The sequence below is a fragment of the Rana temporaria genome, chromosome 4 (assembly GCF_905171775.1).
Source record: "Rana temporaria chromosome 4, aRanTem1.1, whole genome shotgun sequence".
Classification (NCBI taxonomy): domain Eukaryota; kingdom Metazoa; phylum Chordata; class Amphibia; order Anura; family Ranidae; genus Rana; species Rana temporaria.
In genome coordinates, this window is record NC_053492.1 from 360,519,605 (window position 1) to 360,539,048 (window position 19,444).

Below are 19,444 nucleotides of genomic sequence, written 5' to 3' on the forward strand. Positions count from 1 at the left end.
AACTGGATGGACACAAATATTTTGCATATAAAATTGATCTCACATATATATTTCATTAGTAAATTGAGTGTCATGCTCGCCCCCTCCCTTGGACTACTGGAGAGTCAGGACGCTCTCTACGTTGCAGATAGAGAAAGGAGCTGTGTGTTAGTGGGCGTCCTGACTCTCCTGTTGTCCAAGGGAGGGGGCGAGCACGACACTCCACACCAGGGAGAAAGCCTTGCATTACTGTGTGGAGTTACAGACAGAAGAACAGGAAGTGAGGATTTCTCAGAAGAAATAATGACATTAAAAAGCAAATTGGGAGGATGAGGTAAGTGAAGGAGGACTGCACTAAGGTATAGAAAGCTATTTAGGAAAAAAAATTGTACATTTACAACCCCTTTAAGGCTTACCTGTAGGTACAAGAAATATCTCCTAACCCTACACAGTTTAGGAGATATTTGCAGAAAAGACGGCACTGATGTTAGTGAAGGCGATCGTGCCGTCACTGGCGGCTCCTGCTCGCATGCGCGGGAGTGACGTCATCGCGCCTCCGGCCAGTCACAGCGCTGGAGCCGCAATACCCGGAAGTCACTCTGTGAGAGATCGCGGCAACAGAGGAGGTGAACGAGGGCCGCTGCGGGGGCTTTGATCTCAGGTAAGTAATTCATAATGAGCTAGTATACTATGCATACTAACTCATTATGCCTTTGTCTTGCAGGGTGTATTTTTTTTTTTCAGGAGGCTTTACTCTAAGACAGAGTTCAAAACATTTTTTTTAAATATAGATGCAATGAAAATGGTTAGTTACCTGATTTATAGAGTTTCCACAGAGCATAATAACAACACCATCTGGGGCTAGGCACAGTATCAAGTGTGTGTTCATATCAGTCATTTTCATTAGTATCTTCTGATTAAATTACCTGATGACACAGTTCCTCCCACTGTCTCTGCAGCAGTTCAATGCGCTCATTAAGAATAGAAATATCATCTGCACTAATAAATGGTAAAAAGGTGTCCTTCAGTTTTGTCAGATGAGCAAGATCCTCCACCCATCCTTCCACTGCATTTCCAAGTTCCTGTAAGAGCACAACCATTGTATGTAGAATTTACAAATACAGGACATTGAAAACTTTAGTATATAAAATAGTCCTTCAAGTGGAGGTTCACCCGGAAATTACAATTTTTAACCTAATGCCGCGTACACACCATCACTTTATGTGATGGAAAAAAACGAAATTTTCTGTGAAGTAAAAAACGAAGTTTTTGAAACTTCAATTTTCAAAAACGACGTTGCCTACACACCATCGTTTTTTCACAATGCTCTAGCAAAGCGAGGTTACGTTCACCACTTTTTTCCATTGAAGCTAGCTTCATAACTAGCTTCTGGGCATGCGCGGGTTTAAAAACGTTGTTTTAAATGTCGTTTTTTGCTACACAAGGTCAATTTTTGTAAAAAACAAAAAACGACATTTTGAAAAACGACACAAAAAATTGAAGCATGCTTCAATTTTTTTTTGTCGTTTTTCACAAGACATAAAACAAAGTTTTCCCCCACACACGGTCATTTAAATTTACGTTTTTAAAAACATCGTTTTTTTCATCACATAAAGTGATGGTGTGTACGCGGCATCAGATTCATGCTCATTTTGTCTAGGGGAATCGGCTAGTTTTTTGTTAAATCGAACCTGTACTTACCGTTTTAGAGAGCGATCTTCTCCGCCGCTTCCGGGTATGGGCTGCGGGACTGCGCGTTCCTATTTTGATTGACAGGCTTCCGACAGGCTTCCGACGGTCGCATCCATCGCATCACGATTTTCCGAAAGTAGCCGAAAGCCGGTGCGCAGGCGCCGTATAGAGCCGCACCGAAGTTTGGCTTATTTCGGCTACTCGTGACGCGATGGATGCGACCGTCGGAAGCCTGTCGGAAGAATGTCAATCAAAATAGGAACGCCCAGTCCCGCAGCCCATACCCGGAAGCGGCGGAGAAGATCGCTCTCTAAAACGGTAAGTACAGCTTTGATTTAAAAAAAAACTAGTCGATTCCCCTAGACAAATTGAGCATCAATCCAAGGTTAAAAAATGTTTTTAGGGTGAACTCCCGCTTTCATCTGCTGCTTACCTTGCATCTGATCTGTTCTGAATGGAGTTCATCATGGTTGACAGGCAATGGCTGAGAGAGGTTTTTCCTGAATGTTCTTAGCTTTTCCAAGGAATCTGCTATTCCTTTTTCACATTTCTCCCAGTCCTAAAAAATACACATTTCCAAAGTGTTACAAGGTACTGTATAAGTAACATAGAATATAACAAAGAAAAAATCTATATTTTTACAACACAGGATGCACTGCAGGATTACCCCTTTTAAAGCCTGCAAAGTCAAGGATTTGTTTCATGTCTGAAAAAGCAAGCCCCACAATACTCTGCATTAATTCATCTTACAGCTATAGGAAGCGGGGTTAAATAATAAAAAAATATATAATACAAAAAACAGCAGCATGTTAGTTTGGTGGGCAGGTGGATCTAAAAAGACATGCATCTGTTTACACCCTTTTACCTCCTATTTAAAGCGGAGTTCCACCCTAAAAATGAACTTTCTATTAACAGCTTGCCTTTAATGTAAAAAAAAAAAAATGTTTTACATTTTTTTTACTCACTTCTATCTGGCTGTTGCTAGGCAGATTTCGTAATCTGCCTAGTTCCTTGTCCTAGGTGATTCAATTTCCTGTCCTAAGACCACATTGCCTCCTGGGAAATGATTACACTCCAGAATGCACCTCTCCCTGAAAACCAGGAAGGAAAAGGAACTGGGCTTCACATGCCCACACATATGATACAGCCACAACATGAGCTGGAGGATATAAGGCATGTGTTTGCAATGATTTCTGGAACGATTGGGGAGCTATTAATATGTTTTAGGGACTATTTAACCTCCCTGGCGGTATGATTCTTTCAGAAAAAAGGTGCTGAAAGCGGTACCATTATTTGCAAGGAAATTTGGCGTTTTATACTGTAGGCCTGTAATTTTTAGGAATAACTCACTTAAATCTGACCAAGCAAGAGTCTTGTAGGCATCCCAGGTATGACATTTTTTTTAAAAAACAAAATTATAAATTATAATATAATAAATAATTATAAATAATTAAAACAAATAATAATATAATTCTAATAAAAATTATTCAATAATGTAATCAACTTAAAATCACTGAAATTTGCTCAGTTGCAGAATTGTCGCTGTCATTATTTTTATTTTTTTATGATGAATTTCCCCACAAATTGCTATCGCACAATTCTGCAAGTGATTATAATTTATTATCGCTGTTTTCTAGCTGCTCTAAAACCATTTTTGACATAAAAAGACACTTTTGGTTCCTATGGACAATCTACAGTTTGCAGGGAGAAAGAACAGTTTTTATTATATAAAAGTACATGTAGGACACTGGGCAGACCACTAGGGACAAGGGGTGTGTGTATTTTTTACATACAGTACTGTAATCTATAAGATTACAGTATACTGTGTGTATTGTGTTTGTTTACGTTTTTGAATTTGGCGCCGCTCTCCGCTTCCGTGCGTCGTAACGTCGCAGGGAACGGAGATCGACGGCACAGGAGGATGCTGTGTGAATCGAGCGAGGACCCGCTCGCTCACACAGCGCGGTGGCATCGCTGGATCCAGGACAAGGTAAGTCAACACTGTCTGTGGATGCTGCGAGGCAAGCCCGAGTCTGACTCGGAGGTTACCGATCGCAGCACAGAAATCTAACCCCGAGTCAGACTCGGGAACACCGCCAGGAGGGTTAATGTGATTCATTTTAGCTTACAAAAAAAAAAATTAAATTATGTCCGGAACCCCGCTTTAGGTCTGGAAAACCGTAAGAAGATGCAAAGGGGTTGATTTTTCTAAAACTGGAGAGTGCAAAATCTGGTGCAGCTCTGCATGGCAACCAATCAGCTTCTAACTTCAGCTTGTTCAATTGAGCTTTGACACAAAAAAAAAAAAAATGGAAATGTAATGGTTTCTATGCAGAGCTGAACCAGATGTTACACTCTCCAGTTTTAGTAAATCCACCCCAAAAACCTTTTCCACTTTTTTTTTGGACCTCGATGCACTTGGAGGTATTCAGATGTAAACAGACGCACATCTGCTTAGATTTGCTTACCCATAGACTAACACTGAACTCTAATTTATATCCAATGGAAACATTGGCAGGTGGATATGATGTGGACATGTGAACACTAAACCCACATTATAAAAAACTATCAATACATGCTGTATTACATGCGGTTCCTACTCACTCAGTCACTATGAGATTTGTTTTTTGTATTCTGAAAAAAACCTGGTTGATCCTGCTGTTATCTGTCTCCCCCTTCTTCCATGTCCCCAATTCAGTTGGCGATTTTGCAGAGCAGTGTTGGCAGCTCTGCACATGCTCAGTTTTTAGTGAGTTTCTATGCTGAACATTTCTTCTCTATTACATGTGAGCAGCCCATGTGACTATAGAATCACACATGTGGGCGTATACACAGTGGTAAATGACAGCCCAATTTCTCCCTTCTTCTCCATGCCCCCTAACCAGCTAAACACAATGGGGGTGGGATATTACATTTACAGTAGATTAACGGAAGAGTCATCCTCCTCTTGTTCTACAGGCTGGAGGGGAATGGCACAGCATGTGACTGTCAGAAATCTGCTCACACCATGTTATTGCCAAAAAATAATAAAGACTTGATTTTCAAATATATATTTGTATGACAATTTAAAACAGTTTATTGATTTTAATTATTTATTTTTACCCTGTATTCCAAAGGCTGTGTTTATTTATTTTTTTAACATGGGACCATCCGTAGAGGACTAGAAGCTCCTCCTGCTTATGTTTCCCTGCAGACTGGCTGGGAAAGATCTAAGTCATGTGACAGCTGTATATCAATTAGGAAAACAGTACTTAGAATTTTTTTTCTTATTAAAGTAATTACAGTGCCATCATCCATATACAGAAATAGAAGGGGCAATGTAAATTAAACAGTGCATGCACTTTCTAGACATCAAACTTGCTGAAATGATAGTGATACTAAGCACACACTGTTTCATTTACATTGCCCCTTCTATTTCTGTATATGGATGATGGCACTGTAAATACTTTAATAAGAAAAAAATATATATGACTATGGGAGTGCCAGGTCCTCCATAGAAACATGTATAAAAAGTGAAAAAAGTTGCGCTACTAATATAAAAAAAGTGATATCAGCCAGCATAATTCTCCATAGAAAGAAATATGTGAATCATTAAATTATATCAATGATTCTTCTCGGAATGGCAAATGCTACAAACTTGACTTGGTCCAGAAGATGTATCAGTTAGGCCGCGTACACACGATCGGTCCATCCAATGAGAACGGTCTGATGGATTTTTCCATCAGTTAACCGATGAAGCTGTCAGTCGCGCCTACACACCATCGGTTAAAAAAACGATCGTGTCCGAACGCGGACACATAAACCACGTACGACGGCACTATAAAGGGGAAGTTCAAATCCAATGACGCCACCCTTGGGGCTGCTTTAGCTGATTTTGTGTTAGTAAAAGACATTTCGCGCTTTTCTGTCTGTTACAGCGTGATGAATGTGCTATCTCCATAACGAACGCTAGTTTTACCAGAACGAGCGCTCCCGTCCCCTAATTTAGTCTGAGCATGCGTGGATTTTTAACCGATGGACGTGCCTACTAACGATCGTTTCTTTTCTATCGGTTAGGAATCCATCGGTTAAATTTAAAACAAGTTGGCTTTTTTTTAACAGATGGTAAATAACCGATGGCGCCCACACACGATCGGTTTGGACTGATGAAAACGGTCCATCAAACTGTTCTCATCGGTTTAACCGATCGGGTGTACGTGGCCTAAATGTATTCTAAATATGGTGATTATAACCAAGATTTTCCAGTGAAGAATTAGGCCCCGTACACACGGCCGAGGAACTCGACGTGCCAAACACATCGAGTTCCTCGGCCAGTTCAGTCCTGGAGCCGCCGAGGACCTCGGCGGGCCGAGTTCTCCCATAGAACAACGAGGAAATAGAGAACATGTTCTCTATTTCCTCGCCGAGGTCCTCGTCGGCTTCCTCGGCCGAAAGTGTACACACGGACGGGTTTCTCGGCAGAATTCAGCCAGAAACTCGGTCGGAAGCTGAATTCTGCCGAGGAAACTGGTCGTGTGTACGGGGCCTAAGAATTCCAGGTAACACTGACTGCAGCTCAATCCAGTGAATATGCAAGAAGCAAATGTGCTTTATAATTTTGGAATCATTGGTAAAAAACCCAACAGGTGAATGGTGGTGCATGATTAATTGTCATCCAGTGTCAGTTCAAATCCTTGCCAACTGAACCATTGTTACCTACACTATCTCACCTATACTATATGTCGGGTATATCAGGTCATTATAGAGAAATCTGATATATACCTATACGCCAGCAGGGCAGATGTTTCCACATTTGATCTCATTGGGGTAGTAGGTCAGATAACTGTTAACAAAAAGGTGAGTCTTACCTATAGACTCCACTCCCCTGCCTAACATATTAACATGCAGTTGTCCTTTAAATAAGCCCCGCATATATTGAAACACATGGAACATTTCTTGCATATATCTTATAAATTAAAAATAAAAGCAGCAATAACATTATTCAAATTGCTCCAACTATATTACTGCAGGGTTGTGTGCCTGCTGTAAATATCCGGAACATTACTGCTATTGTAAAATGCAGGCCAGCATCATTTTGTGCTCTGGTAAATCGAACACAATGGGAGCTAACCGGTGACAGCATCTGATTAGTTTATGACACTATCCACATACTAAAGATAATTTCTATAGGAATGAGTATAAAGAAGGCGGCACATACTTTCAATAGGAATGCAAGCTGTTTCTTCTGCTCCTCCAGTCTCAGTGTGGTGGCCTTCCATCGCTCTTGAATGTCAATGAGCTCTGCCTGCAAGGAAGCCTCCGCCCCACTGTCAGCATAGAGAAGCAGCTGCTTCCCAGCCTCCACAGTCAGGATGTAGCTCCCTTGCTGTCTGTGAAGTACTCTGTCTCTTAGCTGTAACATCAAACAACAATGCATCTTGTTTCAATAACATACATTCAGAATAAGCTTACACAGAGAATACAACTATGCAGATCAAACATTAGGGCTGTTTTAATAAATGAGAAGATTGGAAATGTGATTGTGTGCATGTGTTATGTAACATGCCCTACACCTTTGCTGCAACTACCAATGCCATAGGCATGGCAATCATCTCCCCTGAACTAGGAAGTACAGCAAAGAATAATGGACACTGGGCCAGATTCACGTAGCCCGGGCGCAGCGTAACGTAACCGATTTAGGTTACACCGCCGCAAATTTTCTGGCTAAGTGCCCGATCCACAAAGCACTTACCTGGAAATTTGCGGCGTTGTATCCTAAATCCGTCCGGCGCAAGGCGGGCCAATTCAAATGGGGCGGGTACCATTTAAATTAGGCGCGCTCCCGCGCCGGACGTACTGCGCATGCTCCCGACGCAAATTTCCCGTCGTGCTTTGCGCAAAATTACGACGCGCCGACGTTTTGTGAATCGCGACGTGAAAAAAAGACTTGCGCCGGGAATTTTTTTTAAAAAAAAAAATTCAAAAGCGACGCGGGAAAGACGGGTATACTTTTACATGGTGTACTAATTTTACACTTTGTAAAAGGTGCCCTATCTTTGCGACGGCAAACTAACACTTGCGGCGACGTAACGACGGGAAAAAGTTTCATGGATCGCCGTAACTGCTAATTTGCATACCCGACGCTGGTTTACGACGCAAACTCCCCCCAGCGGCGGCCGTGGTACTGCATCCTAAGATCCGACAGTGTAAAATTATTACACCTGTCGGATCTTAGGGATATCTATGCGTAACTGATTCTATCAGTCGCATAGATAGAAACAGGGATACGACGGCGTATCAGCAGATACGCCGTCGTATCCCTTTTGTGAATCTGGCCCACTATGTCTAATATAAAAAAGATCACTATTTTTCAGGACATGATGAAGTCCCAAAAGTATGGTAGCCTACACGTGTCTGAGTGGCCTATAGAATTCACTTCTAGCCTTACAGAAGCAGAAGTTGAAACTTGGGGCACTGATGTGGGGTGGGGTGAGGTGGGGGTGGGATGATTGTCCTTCACCTTTCCAATTCTTCTGCTCATCCGGCCTTTTTTGCCCTATATTTACCCCACTCGCCTTTATCCGTCCTTCCCATCTTTGCTTCCTCCTTCTTTCTCCCCCTCTCCCTCCTTTCTTTCTCGTTTTTGCTAAGCTGAGTATACAGGTAGAGTTTTTCTTTAGTTCAACCAGCGGGTTTAACGAAGAAAAACTCACGGATCCCTGCACCCATGCAAGCTATGTGGATACAGGGCTATCCCCTGATTCCCTATTGTATTCTGGCAGCGATGACTCCCCCGGCTGAAACAATACACAGATTAGCACTGCAGCCATTGGCTGCCACAGCTGATTGATTGCTTGCTTTCCAGCAGGACTGCCTGTCAGAAGCTGGTCATTCTGTTGAAACGACAGGGCTACACACAAATAAAAATTCTCCAGGAACCAGCTGAATTTTTATGTATACCTAGCTTCATACTCTCTTCTTATCCTTAAAACAATCTCTTTAACATTAAAAGAAGGTCGGCATGGTTGAAATGCGTTAAAATCTGCTGTAACTTATCCATCTTTTATGGAGTACCAATAATTCTGGAAAAATGTAGGAGCATGTATGGAGTTGTGGATCATCTTCTATTATTTAACATGAAGAAATGCCTACAATCCCTGAACCTTGAATATACCGAGACGCGTATCTAGTGAAAATGGCGCCTATGGCAAGCACTGAAACTGCGCCCCTGTCAAAACATTTGAAACCCAACTTTCAGATAACCTTAACAACAAAAAAAACAGCTAACAAAACAAGTCAAGCTCTTTAATTATCCCTTACACCAGAGCCAATAGCGTTACATCTTATATCACAGTTCCCCCTCTTAGAGTTCCCAGAGAGCCCTCCTTACATCGGAATCCAAATAGTTCCCCTTCCCCTCAGTCTGTGCCCGCCTTCTTCTCAAGCTTATCTGCTGGAGGAGTCAGGCAGTGAAGTGGTCTTTTGATATAACAACAAAAACCTGGGGAATGCCCAGGGAAAAACCAAGCCTACTTACCGACCAGCTAGCAGACAACCAATTAACCTGTCTAACACTATGCGTTAAAAACAGGGGTCTAGTCCGCACGCATTTGCAAACGCATGCGTGAGCCACAGAGCCGCGCCAAGGCACCCTGTAATATCTGTGGTCCTAACACTAAACAATGAGTGTCCCCACAGTGGAGGCACATGCATTTTAATGGATAGATAGGGGCAGGTGGACTGAAGGGGAGCCACCCCTTCTTAAAGGTACAAGAGCACACCAAACACCCAGCATATAGCACAGTGGCTGCAAAGGTGTTGGTGCACTGCTGGACACTACAAGCACCATAGGTGAAACACAAACATGTCCACCGCCCCCATCTATAGCTGGCTATCGCAGTAAGTAGCATTGGAAGGTCTTTTGATATAACTCTGCCGGGCTGGAACTTTATTGCCATTAACTGCATACATGCAAAATAAAAAAAAGAATCCCTCCATTTTACAGCCTTGATCTCATGGGGCCCAAAAAAATATGATTTCGACTACACAGGAATCATGGCCTGCAGAGAGAGGGGAATGCATGAAAAATTTGCCTGCAGCTTCATCAAGAGTATCAGGCTCAGCATAAGGCACAAGCAGTAGAGCCGCCCCTTCCTGCTGGGCAGGTGGCTGGGTTCTGCTTTTGGAATGAAAGGACCCCGAGCCGGGTACAGAAGACCTGCCAGAGACTTCTCCTGACTGAGTTCACAGTCCAGGTGTCCTGTCCAGAAATACATTGGCCCCAATGCCACCGCTATAGTCCTGGCTATAGCATCCCTGAGCAGGCAGCAGAGTGATATTCAGCTGTCAGGGCTGCTGTAGCTGGAACTATAGAGGTAGAATCGGAAAATGCGACACCTGCATGCTTATTCCGCAACCAGTTACTGCACTCACAGGAGTAACACAGCCACAATGGAAACAGTCCGAGGTGCTGAAAAGGAGATCCTGCCTATGCTCAGGAGCCTGGAGGGAAGAAGAGACCCTCAGACCCTGGTAAGTGCCTTGCTGCCCAGCCACTCACCAGCACCCCCTTCATATGGCGCCCATGGCTGCCATACCCTAGATACGCCACTGAATATACCATTATACATAAACCTTGCTATATGTAGCTAATCCAAATTTTCACCCTGTGGACATATAGTTAGAGATTTTAAGAATGAATGACTCCTGTAATGTTTTTCTCTGGGTCCTTGCAATGATACTAAATAAGTGACCACGACATCCCTAGTGTATTCCTGCACTACTGCATCCGCAAAGTGTATGTTAATTAATATCTGTCAAAATTCACTTGTAAAATAATAACAATTCTTGAGATAGAAAATCCATTTCAAACCAGCAATTATATGCACATGAAAATAAACTACAATATGTGATATAAGTTCAACAACAGCTAAGATAATGTATACCTGGACTTCATCCAGAAGATTCCTGGCTTGCTGCAGTGGTATCGGAATGTTCCCCAGGCCTGTCACTGGTTGATAGGACATCTCCACCAGCCACTTACGTAACTTCTCTACCATCTCTCGGTAGCGTTGCCACTGATGTATCTGACTGTCGATTATCCCCCTCCTTTGTTGAGCCCGACGGATTACTCCTTGCCATTGGTTACTCAGCAAGGCAAGTTTAAGGTTAAACTCATCCCTATGAAATTTAGGTGAGCTGATTAAATCAAGAGATGATATAGGACATTTATGGCCTATGACAAGTACTAACAAAATTAAAGTGAAACTGAAGGAAAAGGGAGTGGAGAGGAATTAAAAGACCTGTCAATGTTTATTGTTGTCTGTTCCCCCGTTAGAGCCGGTTCACACTGCAGCGGCACGACTTCGGGGGCGACTCTGCAAGTCGTCCTGAGGACGACTTCAGAGGCGATTTGCAAAACGACTTCTGTATAGAAGTCAATGCAGGTCGCCCTGAGCCGCCCCCGAAGTCGTACAGGAACCTTTTTCTAAGTTGGAGCGACTTGCGTCGCTCCTATTAGAACGGTTCCATTGCATTGAATGGGACACGACACGTCAGGCGGCTGAGCCGCCTGACGTGTCGCCCCAGTGTGAACCGGGTCTTAGGGAGATTCACCCTCTCTATTTGTCATGTTCACCTTTATCATCAAAAGTGAAAGTAAAAGAAAATCCCAAATGTTGGGTTGACATCATAACAGTATTAGAGGGGAAATCTTCCAATGGGGGCATTCTGGTGACACCTTGAGATTCCCTCACTTTGGAGGGATTTTCATATCACTTTCTGTTTTAGCTATGGGACAGAAAGCGAAGAAAAATTCCCCCGAATGGAACACAGAGGGCAATAAAAACTGATAGGGGTTATAACCTCCCTTATTCTATCAAAAAAAATGTAAAACTTTGTTCCTTTAGTTTTACTGCAAAGGATGCTAAAGAAGTACTACACCAGCAATTTCAAAGTTTTTATAGTTGAAATAATTTTACATAAATATTAGAAAGTATTTTTTGAAAAGGTAAAATAAAAAAGAACGTTAAGAACCAATAAAGAAAAACAATTCTCTTTCAGCTTGCAGGTACTCAAGGTTTAGGATGTCTGCAAAGTATCTGAACATGTGTCAAAACCTAATGCCGCGTACACACAACCGTTTTTCCCTGTCATACAAAAAAAACAAAGTTTTTCTCAACGTGATTCGTTGTGATTCCTCTCAAGCCTGCCTTGCATACACACGTTTATGAAAAAAACGCTTGAGCAAAGAGTGGTGACATACAACACGTACAACGGCACTATAAAGGGGAAGTTCCATTCGAATGGTGCCACCCTTTGGGATGCTTTTGCTAATTTCTGAGCATGCGTGTTTTTTTCCCCCTCGGAAAAGCATACACACGATTGGTTTTCGCGACGAGAAAAAGAAAGACGGGAAAAACGTTGAGAAAAAAAAGAGCAGGTTCTAATTTTTTCGAGAAAACTGCTATGGCGCATACACACGACCGGTTTTCACGACCAATCTAAAAAATGGCAGTTTTCTCGTCATGAAAAACGGTCGTGTGTACGCGGCATAAGAGAATTAAAATGCTCCATTTGAAACTGTGCTTAGGTAAAAACCTTAAACTATATTTTTTCAGCGCAGTTACTATGAGATGATAGATGGACTGCAAGGACTTTTTTTTATAATAAGTCTTATGGAAATTAAAGCCATACTGCAGTGCACAGTAATTTGCACACCAAAGAGCGCTTAAGCGCAGTTCATGAACTGTATTTGGCGCTTTACAAATAATAAAAATCAAACCAAACAAGAAAAATGTCTCCATAGTTGAAAATGGGGGTACAAAATTGCAAAATGGATCATCAGCGACACTTAAAGTGTTACTAAACCCAGTACCCTGCATTCACTATATCTGGTCTTTCACAGTACACAGACCACAGAACTGCAATCGTTTTAGTAGATATAAATATAAACTGCTAAATATCTTTTTTCATCAGCAGTTAGAGCAGTCTTGTGACTTATATCAGTGTCTGGTTAAAGCTTGTAGGATGAGTTTTCATTCTGCTCTGCTGGTTCTATAAGGCTTCAGGACCCCTGACCCTCTATCTGGACAGTGCTGATTGGCCCTGTGCCAATCACATGCACTCTCCCAAGAAAAATAAAACTCTCTAACAATACACACCAAACTTAGCATGTGCAGCTTGTACCCTAGCCTGTGTACTATCAGCAGATGGATTTTGGACAGTGGAAGGGGAGGATCAGAGAAGACAGGATCAAACAGCCTTTTTACACAATGCACTTGATTAACCCCTTAGGTTCCACAGTGAGTATAACAAGCATGCTTAACTGTATATACAGACTGGTTTTACTGTTGTGGGTTTAGTAACACTTTAAGTGTGAATGTTAATATTAATCTTTATCCTCTAACATAGTTATGAAATCAATCTAAAACATATAACTAACTGCAATCAGTGATATCTTTACCTATCATCCACTTGTCCCTGCTCAAGGAGCCGTTGTCCATCAATGATTATAGAGTGCAAAATCTGCTGGCGACTGAACATTTCCGCTTGGAATAGCTGGAGGAAAAAAAAACGATTTACTTAATGACTGTTTTATTTGTATTATTTGATTCCCAGTTTATTTTTTTACACTATAACATGCAGCTGTACAAGTTTCTCGTAGAAAATGGTAGAAATACATTACGGAAATAGCACCCGGTGAAAGAGGCTTTGCATGTACCTGGCGGGCTATGCTATCTGGGTGCAACGTGTCACCAGATCGGTGCCTTGGTTGCTCTCACCAACATCTGTGTCACTACTGTGTCCTGTAGGATCCCCTGGATCAGCAGGAGGGAACACAGTACCTACTGTATTTATCGGCGTATACCGCGCACTTTTTTGCCCTGAAAATCAGGGCAAAATCGTGGGTGCGCGGTATACGCCGATACCCGCTTTCCCGCGCGGAGTTTTGAATACTGCGCCGACATATACCGAGCACAGTACACTCGGGTATAGTCGGGCAGTCTCGGCTCCTTCCGCGCTCACGTCCTGGGCGTACAGGACGTCAGCGCGAGAGTTGCCGAGCATTGCCGACAATACACAAGTGTACTGCGCTTTGTATATGTCGTCGCAGTATTCAAACTCGGCGCGGGAAACGAGCGGGGAGGACGCGAGGACGCCGCAGAAGGACGCCGGACCCGACGAAGAGGACACTCGAAGCCGCAGAAGGACGCCGGACCCGACGAAGAGGACACACGAAGCCGCAGAAGGATGCCGGACCCGACGTAGAGGACAACCGAAGCCGCAGACGAACGCCGGACACGACGAGGCCGCCGATGGACGCCGTGCAAGACACCAAAACTGTAAGTACAAAAAAAACTTTTTTTCCACAGGATTGGGGGCAACTTTAGGGATAAATACAGTAGTTGGAGACATAATATCCCTCACACCCAAGAGTTTAGATGTCTCTACCAAAATGAAGTTAGCGTATTGGCTGAATTAGTAATACAGTATAGGGAAAAAATCTTCTTTGTAACTTGCCTCATGAGCTCTCTGCTGTTCTAGTAGGCTTTGATAGTTTCCTGGTATCTCTACTGCCAGCTTCTGCTCAGTCTGAATTAGGAACTCCATCCAAGTCTCACATTTTTCTAGGAACGTCTGATGGTGTAGCAAGAAGGACTGTAACTTACTATAAGAAGAAAAACCAGGTACTGTTAATAAAATCAGATATTGTACAACACTTCTTAAATGCTGTCAGCACAAATGAAAATGAAACAGGTATCAGTGCCAAGAGAAGGTCCTCTAGCACCCAAAGTGAAGGTGCAAAAATGCTGAGATGAATGTAGCTTGCATAACATATGTAATATGTACAGTGACTGGTCTGGCACAATGGGCAGAATCACAGGCTTAAGATTACCACCATTGAAAAGTGAACGGGACAAGGGCAGGAGTTGATGTAGTTAAACGAATGTAATTAGGTCATAAAAAGCATGGAGCCAGGATTGTATTATGACAAAATGCATTCTGTCTGAGAACTAAAGTAACTTTTAATTCATCACAACTGCAAATTTATTCTGCCATTTGTCCCTTTTACTTACAGAGCACAAAGATTATGGCCCAGATTCACAAAGCACTTACGCTGACGTATAACAAGTTACGCCGGCGTAAGTGTAAATGTGCGCCGTCGTATCTGTGCGCCAGACCCACGAACAGATATGCGCCTCAAAACAGGCTACATCCCGCCGACGTAGCTTGCTTACACCGGCGTAGGGTGGGCGCACATTTAGGCTGGGCGGATGGTGCCACTCCCATTGATTAGCCATTCAAACATGCAAATGAGGGAAATACGGCGATTCACGAACATGCGTGTGCCCGGCGCATGCTACGTGAGATACGCGTAAGTTGTACGTCCGGCGTAAAGTTATTCCCCATAAAGGAGGTGCAACCCAGCAGCAGACATGCTCAGGTCTGCACCAGGGAACACAAGCCGGCGTATTGTGCGTTGGACTGGGCGTACGTTATATTCACGGCGTACACAGTGATCCGGCGTAGCTTAGGCAGTTGTGCTGGCGTGGTTGTGAGCAGGCACAGGGGGAGGGGCGCATGCGCAGTTCATGATACGTACCTGTCTGGCGCTCGGCCCATCATTTGCATGGGGTCACGCCTCATTTGCATGGGTCACGCCCACTTCCACCTACGCCTTCAAAACCCACGCCACGCTGGCGCAGCCTTGGGAGCACTGGCTTGCTGAATGCAATGCTTGCCTCTCTGCGCTGCATTGGCGTAGCATACGGTGGTTACTCTACGGCGGCGTAATGTGCGCCTTGCTCTCTGTGAATCTGGGCCACTGTTTTTGGCAAAACAGCTTTTAAAAAAAAAAAAAAAATTACAATTTGTAGAAATATATTAGTAAGAAAAAGAGGGGATGAAGGGGTTAACCAGGACCAGGAAATTCCCTATAGGTCTCGTACACATGCACGGTTTTCTCGGCAAGGAAACTGGTGGCAGAGCTTTTTGCAGAGAAAACCGTGCATGTGTATGTTTTTCCATCAAGAAAACTGCCGGGAATCTCGACAAGAAAAATAGAGAACTGCCAAGAAACCCGAGCGTGTGTATACTTACCGGCCTCCATGGAAAACTGCGCATGCTCGATGAGACTTCGGCGCATGCGCGGTAGCTTCCAAGGCATAGTGTAGGGTGCAGCAAGATGGCGGCGACGCCATCGAATGTGACAAGAGCATGCTCGTCGTAGTCGATGACGTCACCACATTCTTGCCATTAAAAAGAACGGCGGTTCTTTAGAATGGTGTGTGTGTACACTCGGTCAGCAAGAAAGCTTGCCAGGAATCCAGAAAACCAACGTTTTTTTCCTGACAAGATTCCCGGCCGTGTGTACAGGGCTAAAGGACCAATATGAATAAAGCTTTTTGGCTTTAAGGTCTTTGTTAACCACTTCAGCCCTGGAAGGTTTTACCCTCTGACCAGTCCATTTTTTGAGATACTGCACTGTGTTAATTTAACCGACAATTGCGCGTATAAATAAAATTGATGTCCTTTTTTTCCCCAACAAATAGAGCTTTCTTTTGGTGGTATTTGATCACTTCTGTGGTTTTTATTTTTCTGCTACATATTTTTAATAAAAAAAAAATTTCAATAAGCGTATATTGATTGGTTTGCGCAAAAGTTATAGCGTCTACAATATAGGGGATATTTTTATGCCATTTTTTTTTTACTTGTAATGGCGGTGATCAGTGATTTTTTGTGGGACAGATCGGACACCTAGCTGACACTTTTCACACTTTTTAGGGAACCAGTGACATTATTACAGTGATCAGTGCTAAAAATATGCACTGACACAGTATAAATGACACTTGCAGGGAAGGGGTTAACATCAGGGGCGATCAAAGGGTTACCGGTGTTCTCTCTAAATGTGTGGGGGGATGTGTTTCTAACTGTGTGGGGGGATGGGCTCACTGCATGGACACTCTGATCTATGTTCCTGATTAGCAGGAACACTAGATCAGAGTGCATATGCCTCACAGTACGACGGTCTGATTGTTTACATTGGCAGACCTTCGTTCTGTCTCTGCAGGGAGTGATCGTGGTTGGCCGGCAGGCATCGCGTCCGCCGGGCCTGCTGATTGGCTTCCCCTGTGGCTAATCAGCATGTGATCGCGGTTTTGGCGGCTCACATGCCTCCCAGTGGCTGTTGAAAAAATCATGTACATGTACGCAATTGTGCGTAATAGCACCGCCTTGCAGCAGTATATGTACAGTAGGCAGTAAGGAAGTGATTAGTGTCTGACTTGAAATATAAACAAGCATATTCTTCTATAGTATGTTTTTGTCTCAATCCAAAGCACTACGTTAAATTTATGTCTGCTGCCTTGTTCCTCTGCTATCTGCATGAGTCATTTTCTGACAAGTTTTCCTGACTCCAAGAGAAAGAAGGTAACATGGGAGGGAGCTTCAGCACAAACCCAGTGATTGACAGCCTCAATTATGTTCCTGTGTGCTGTGTGGAGGGGGAGTACCTTCCCTCCAATCAGCTCTCAGCTCTACACACTTGATGCAACGTCAGCTCTCTACCCCTGCTTTCTGAAAGCTCAGACAAGTTGTAAAGGTTATGGAATTTGAAGGCTATAGAGAAGAGAAGACCTACATTGAATGGTGCCATATGCTTAGTACTAATCCCTAATTTTGCCTATTAAAATCTGGCTCAATGTTCTGACAAATGTTTGAAAGATCGCTAGATTTGTTTTACTATGCTACTAGTTTTGTGACTTACACAAGCCACAGCCATACAGGTGACAGATACCACTTCCTGTGTCACCTCTTCACTTCCAGCCTTCTCATTGGACAGTGAATAAGCCTCATTAATACATATGTGCAGTAAGCAGGGAACGTACCCAAGAGGCAGGCTGTAACTCATAAAGCAGTCATTAGAATGTTGACCTTACCTGAATCTTTCTGTTGTCTGAGATGACACCATTGTCCAGTCTCTATTCAAACACTGCATCCTTTTGATTTCCTTATCATTTAGTGGTAATCTGTAGCCTAACTCATTAAGACGGTCCAAGCCTGGGGCCATGCTACTAAAGTGCAACATTTGCCTCTGCAAAACAGATGTTAAAATCATTTCTAACAGCTGGCAAGTATTTTAGGTTATATATTTATTCACATTTTTTGAGTTCTCATGAGGTTCACATTATTTCACTCAGTTCAGCTATATCCTGGCCTGGATTTATACATAGGCAACATACAGTAGGTCGCGGCTGCTACCTGGGACAGCACCCAACCACCCAACCATTATTTTGCAGACATGAACACATTTAACTGCATTATAAAACATTTTAAACAGTGTATTTGCCTTTAGTAAATCAACTCCTCTAGAACTGAACTGATAGGGAGAAAGTCTGCCCTGCTCTGTAGATATCAGTTTTGGGTACACTTATGCCACGTACACACGACGGTTCTAAAAAATGACGTTTTTATTAATGTCATTAAAAATTATCGTGTGTGGGCTTCAGACCATTTTTCGGGTTCTGAAAAACAGGCCAAAATTTTTCAAACATGCTCTATTTTTTCACAACGTTTTTAACGTTGTCGTTTTCCGGGTTGTAAAAAATGGTCGTGTGTGGGCTTTAACGAAGTGAAAAATCTGCGTATGCTCAAAAGCAAGTTATGAGACGGGAGCGCTCGTTCTGGTAAAACTACTGTTCGTAATGGAATAAGGACATTCATCACGCTGTAACAGACAGAAAAGCGTGAATCGTCTTTTACCAACACAAAATCGGCTAAAGCAGCCCAAAGGGTGGCGTCATCCGCATGGAACTTCCCCTTTATAGTCCCGTACGTGTTGTACGTCACCGCGCTTTTCTAGAGCATTTTTTTTTCACGATCGTGTGTAGGCAAGGCCGTTTTAATGATCGGGTTGAAAAAAAATTTGTTTTTTCTAGAGCCTTAAAAACTTAGTTTTTTACAACCCGAAAAATGATCGTGTGTACGCGGCATCAGAGTGGACAGTCTCATTATCATCGCTCCCAGGCTCAGTACAGGCATACCCCACTTTTACTAGACATTCAAATAGGGTAGGAGGGAAATGGCAACCAACAACTGGTCATAAGTGGCAGGGAGTATAAATCTAGCCTTGTCAGTACCCTATACGTATTCTATTTGACAGTTCAAGTGTCATAAAAGTTACTTACTTTTAGTTCTTCCATCCTCTCTTGAATTATGGAAAGGTCTGATGAGCGATTAGGGTCCTGGCCATTTAACACCTCTCCTGCAGTCACAATCCAGGCCTCCAGGTTTTCCAGACTATTCACAAATGTTTCATAATCTAACACTCCAGCCTGAAACAAAAAAAAACAAAAAAACTGTTCTTCGTACTACTACAAGACATTGCACCTTCATACATCAACATCAAAAACAGTGAAGTACTGTATAACATTCTAAACCATGTAAGTTGCTCACAAACAGAGAAGTTTTAGAAGAATATCACATGGCACCAAAATGCTCTGGAGTTGGAAGACATCCTGTTAAGCGAAATGTGCAAAAGGCGGAGTTTAGCGGTGACGCCTGCCCCGAGCATTGGCGGTGCTGTGTGAAATGCTTTTAATATTTCTCTGTTAATACCTTACTTTATTTATTATTAAATACATTTTATACAGTACTTCACTATGGGATATTCTTGCACTTTCCTTCGTATGCAATTGTGTTGGTGAGACCGGTACATGGGAAGCGATCCAGTGACTCTTGGGCATGCCATATTTATGTGAGAGAGGCTTAAGGCATGGTTGGCTGTGAGAGG

General features: G+C 43.0%; 1 protein-coding gene across 2 annotated transcripts in view; it reads right to left on the minus strand.

Annotated features, from left to right (window-relative positions):
* Positions 1-19,444, minus strand: part of SYNE1 (spectrin repeat containing nuclear envelope protein 1) — a 595,717-nt gene that overhangs the window by 87,099 nt on the left and 489,174 nt on the right. The window contains exons 118-125 of one of the 2 annotated variants that reach the window (XM_040350885.1): positions 18,840-18,986; positions 17,592-17,746; positions 14,173-14,320; positions 13,115-13,209; positions 10,596-10,830; positions 6,869-7,063; positions 2,105-2,230; positions 906-1,061 (exon numbers count right to left, since the gene is read on the minus strand). In XM_040350885.1, coding sequence (XP_040206819.1) covers positions 906-1,061; positions 2,105-2,230; positions 6,869-7,063; positions 10,596-10,830; positions 13,115-13,209; positions 14,173-14,320; positions 17,592-17,746; positions 18,840-18,986 — 1,257 coding nt within the window. Of the gene's footprint in view, positions 1-905; positions 1,062-2,104; positions 2,231-6,868; positions 7,064-10,595; positions 10,849-13,114; positions 13,210-14,172; positions 14,321-17,591; positions 17,747-18,839; positions 18,987-19,444 lie in introns of both variants that reach the window. The other variant, XM_040350883.1, reaches the window with a different exon arrangement.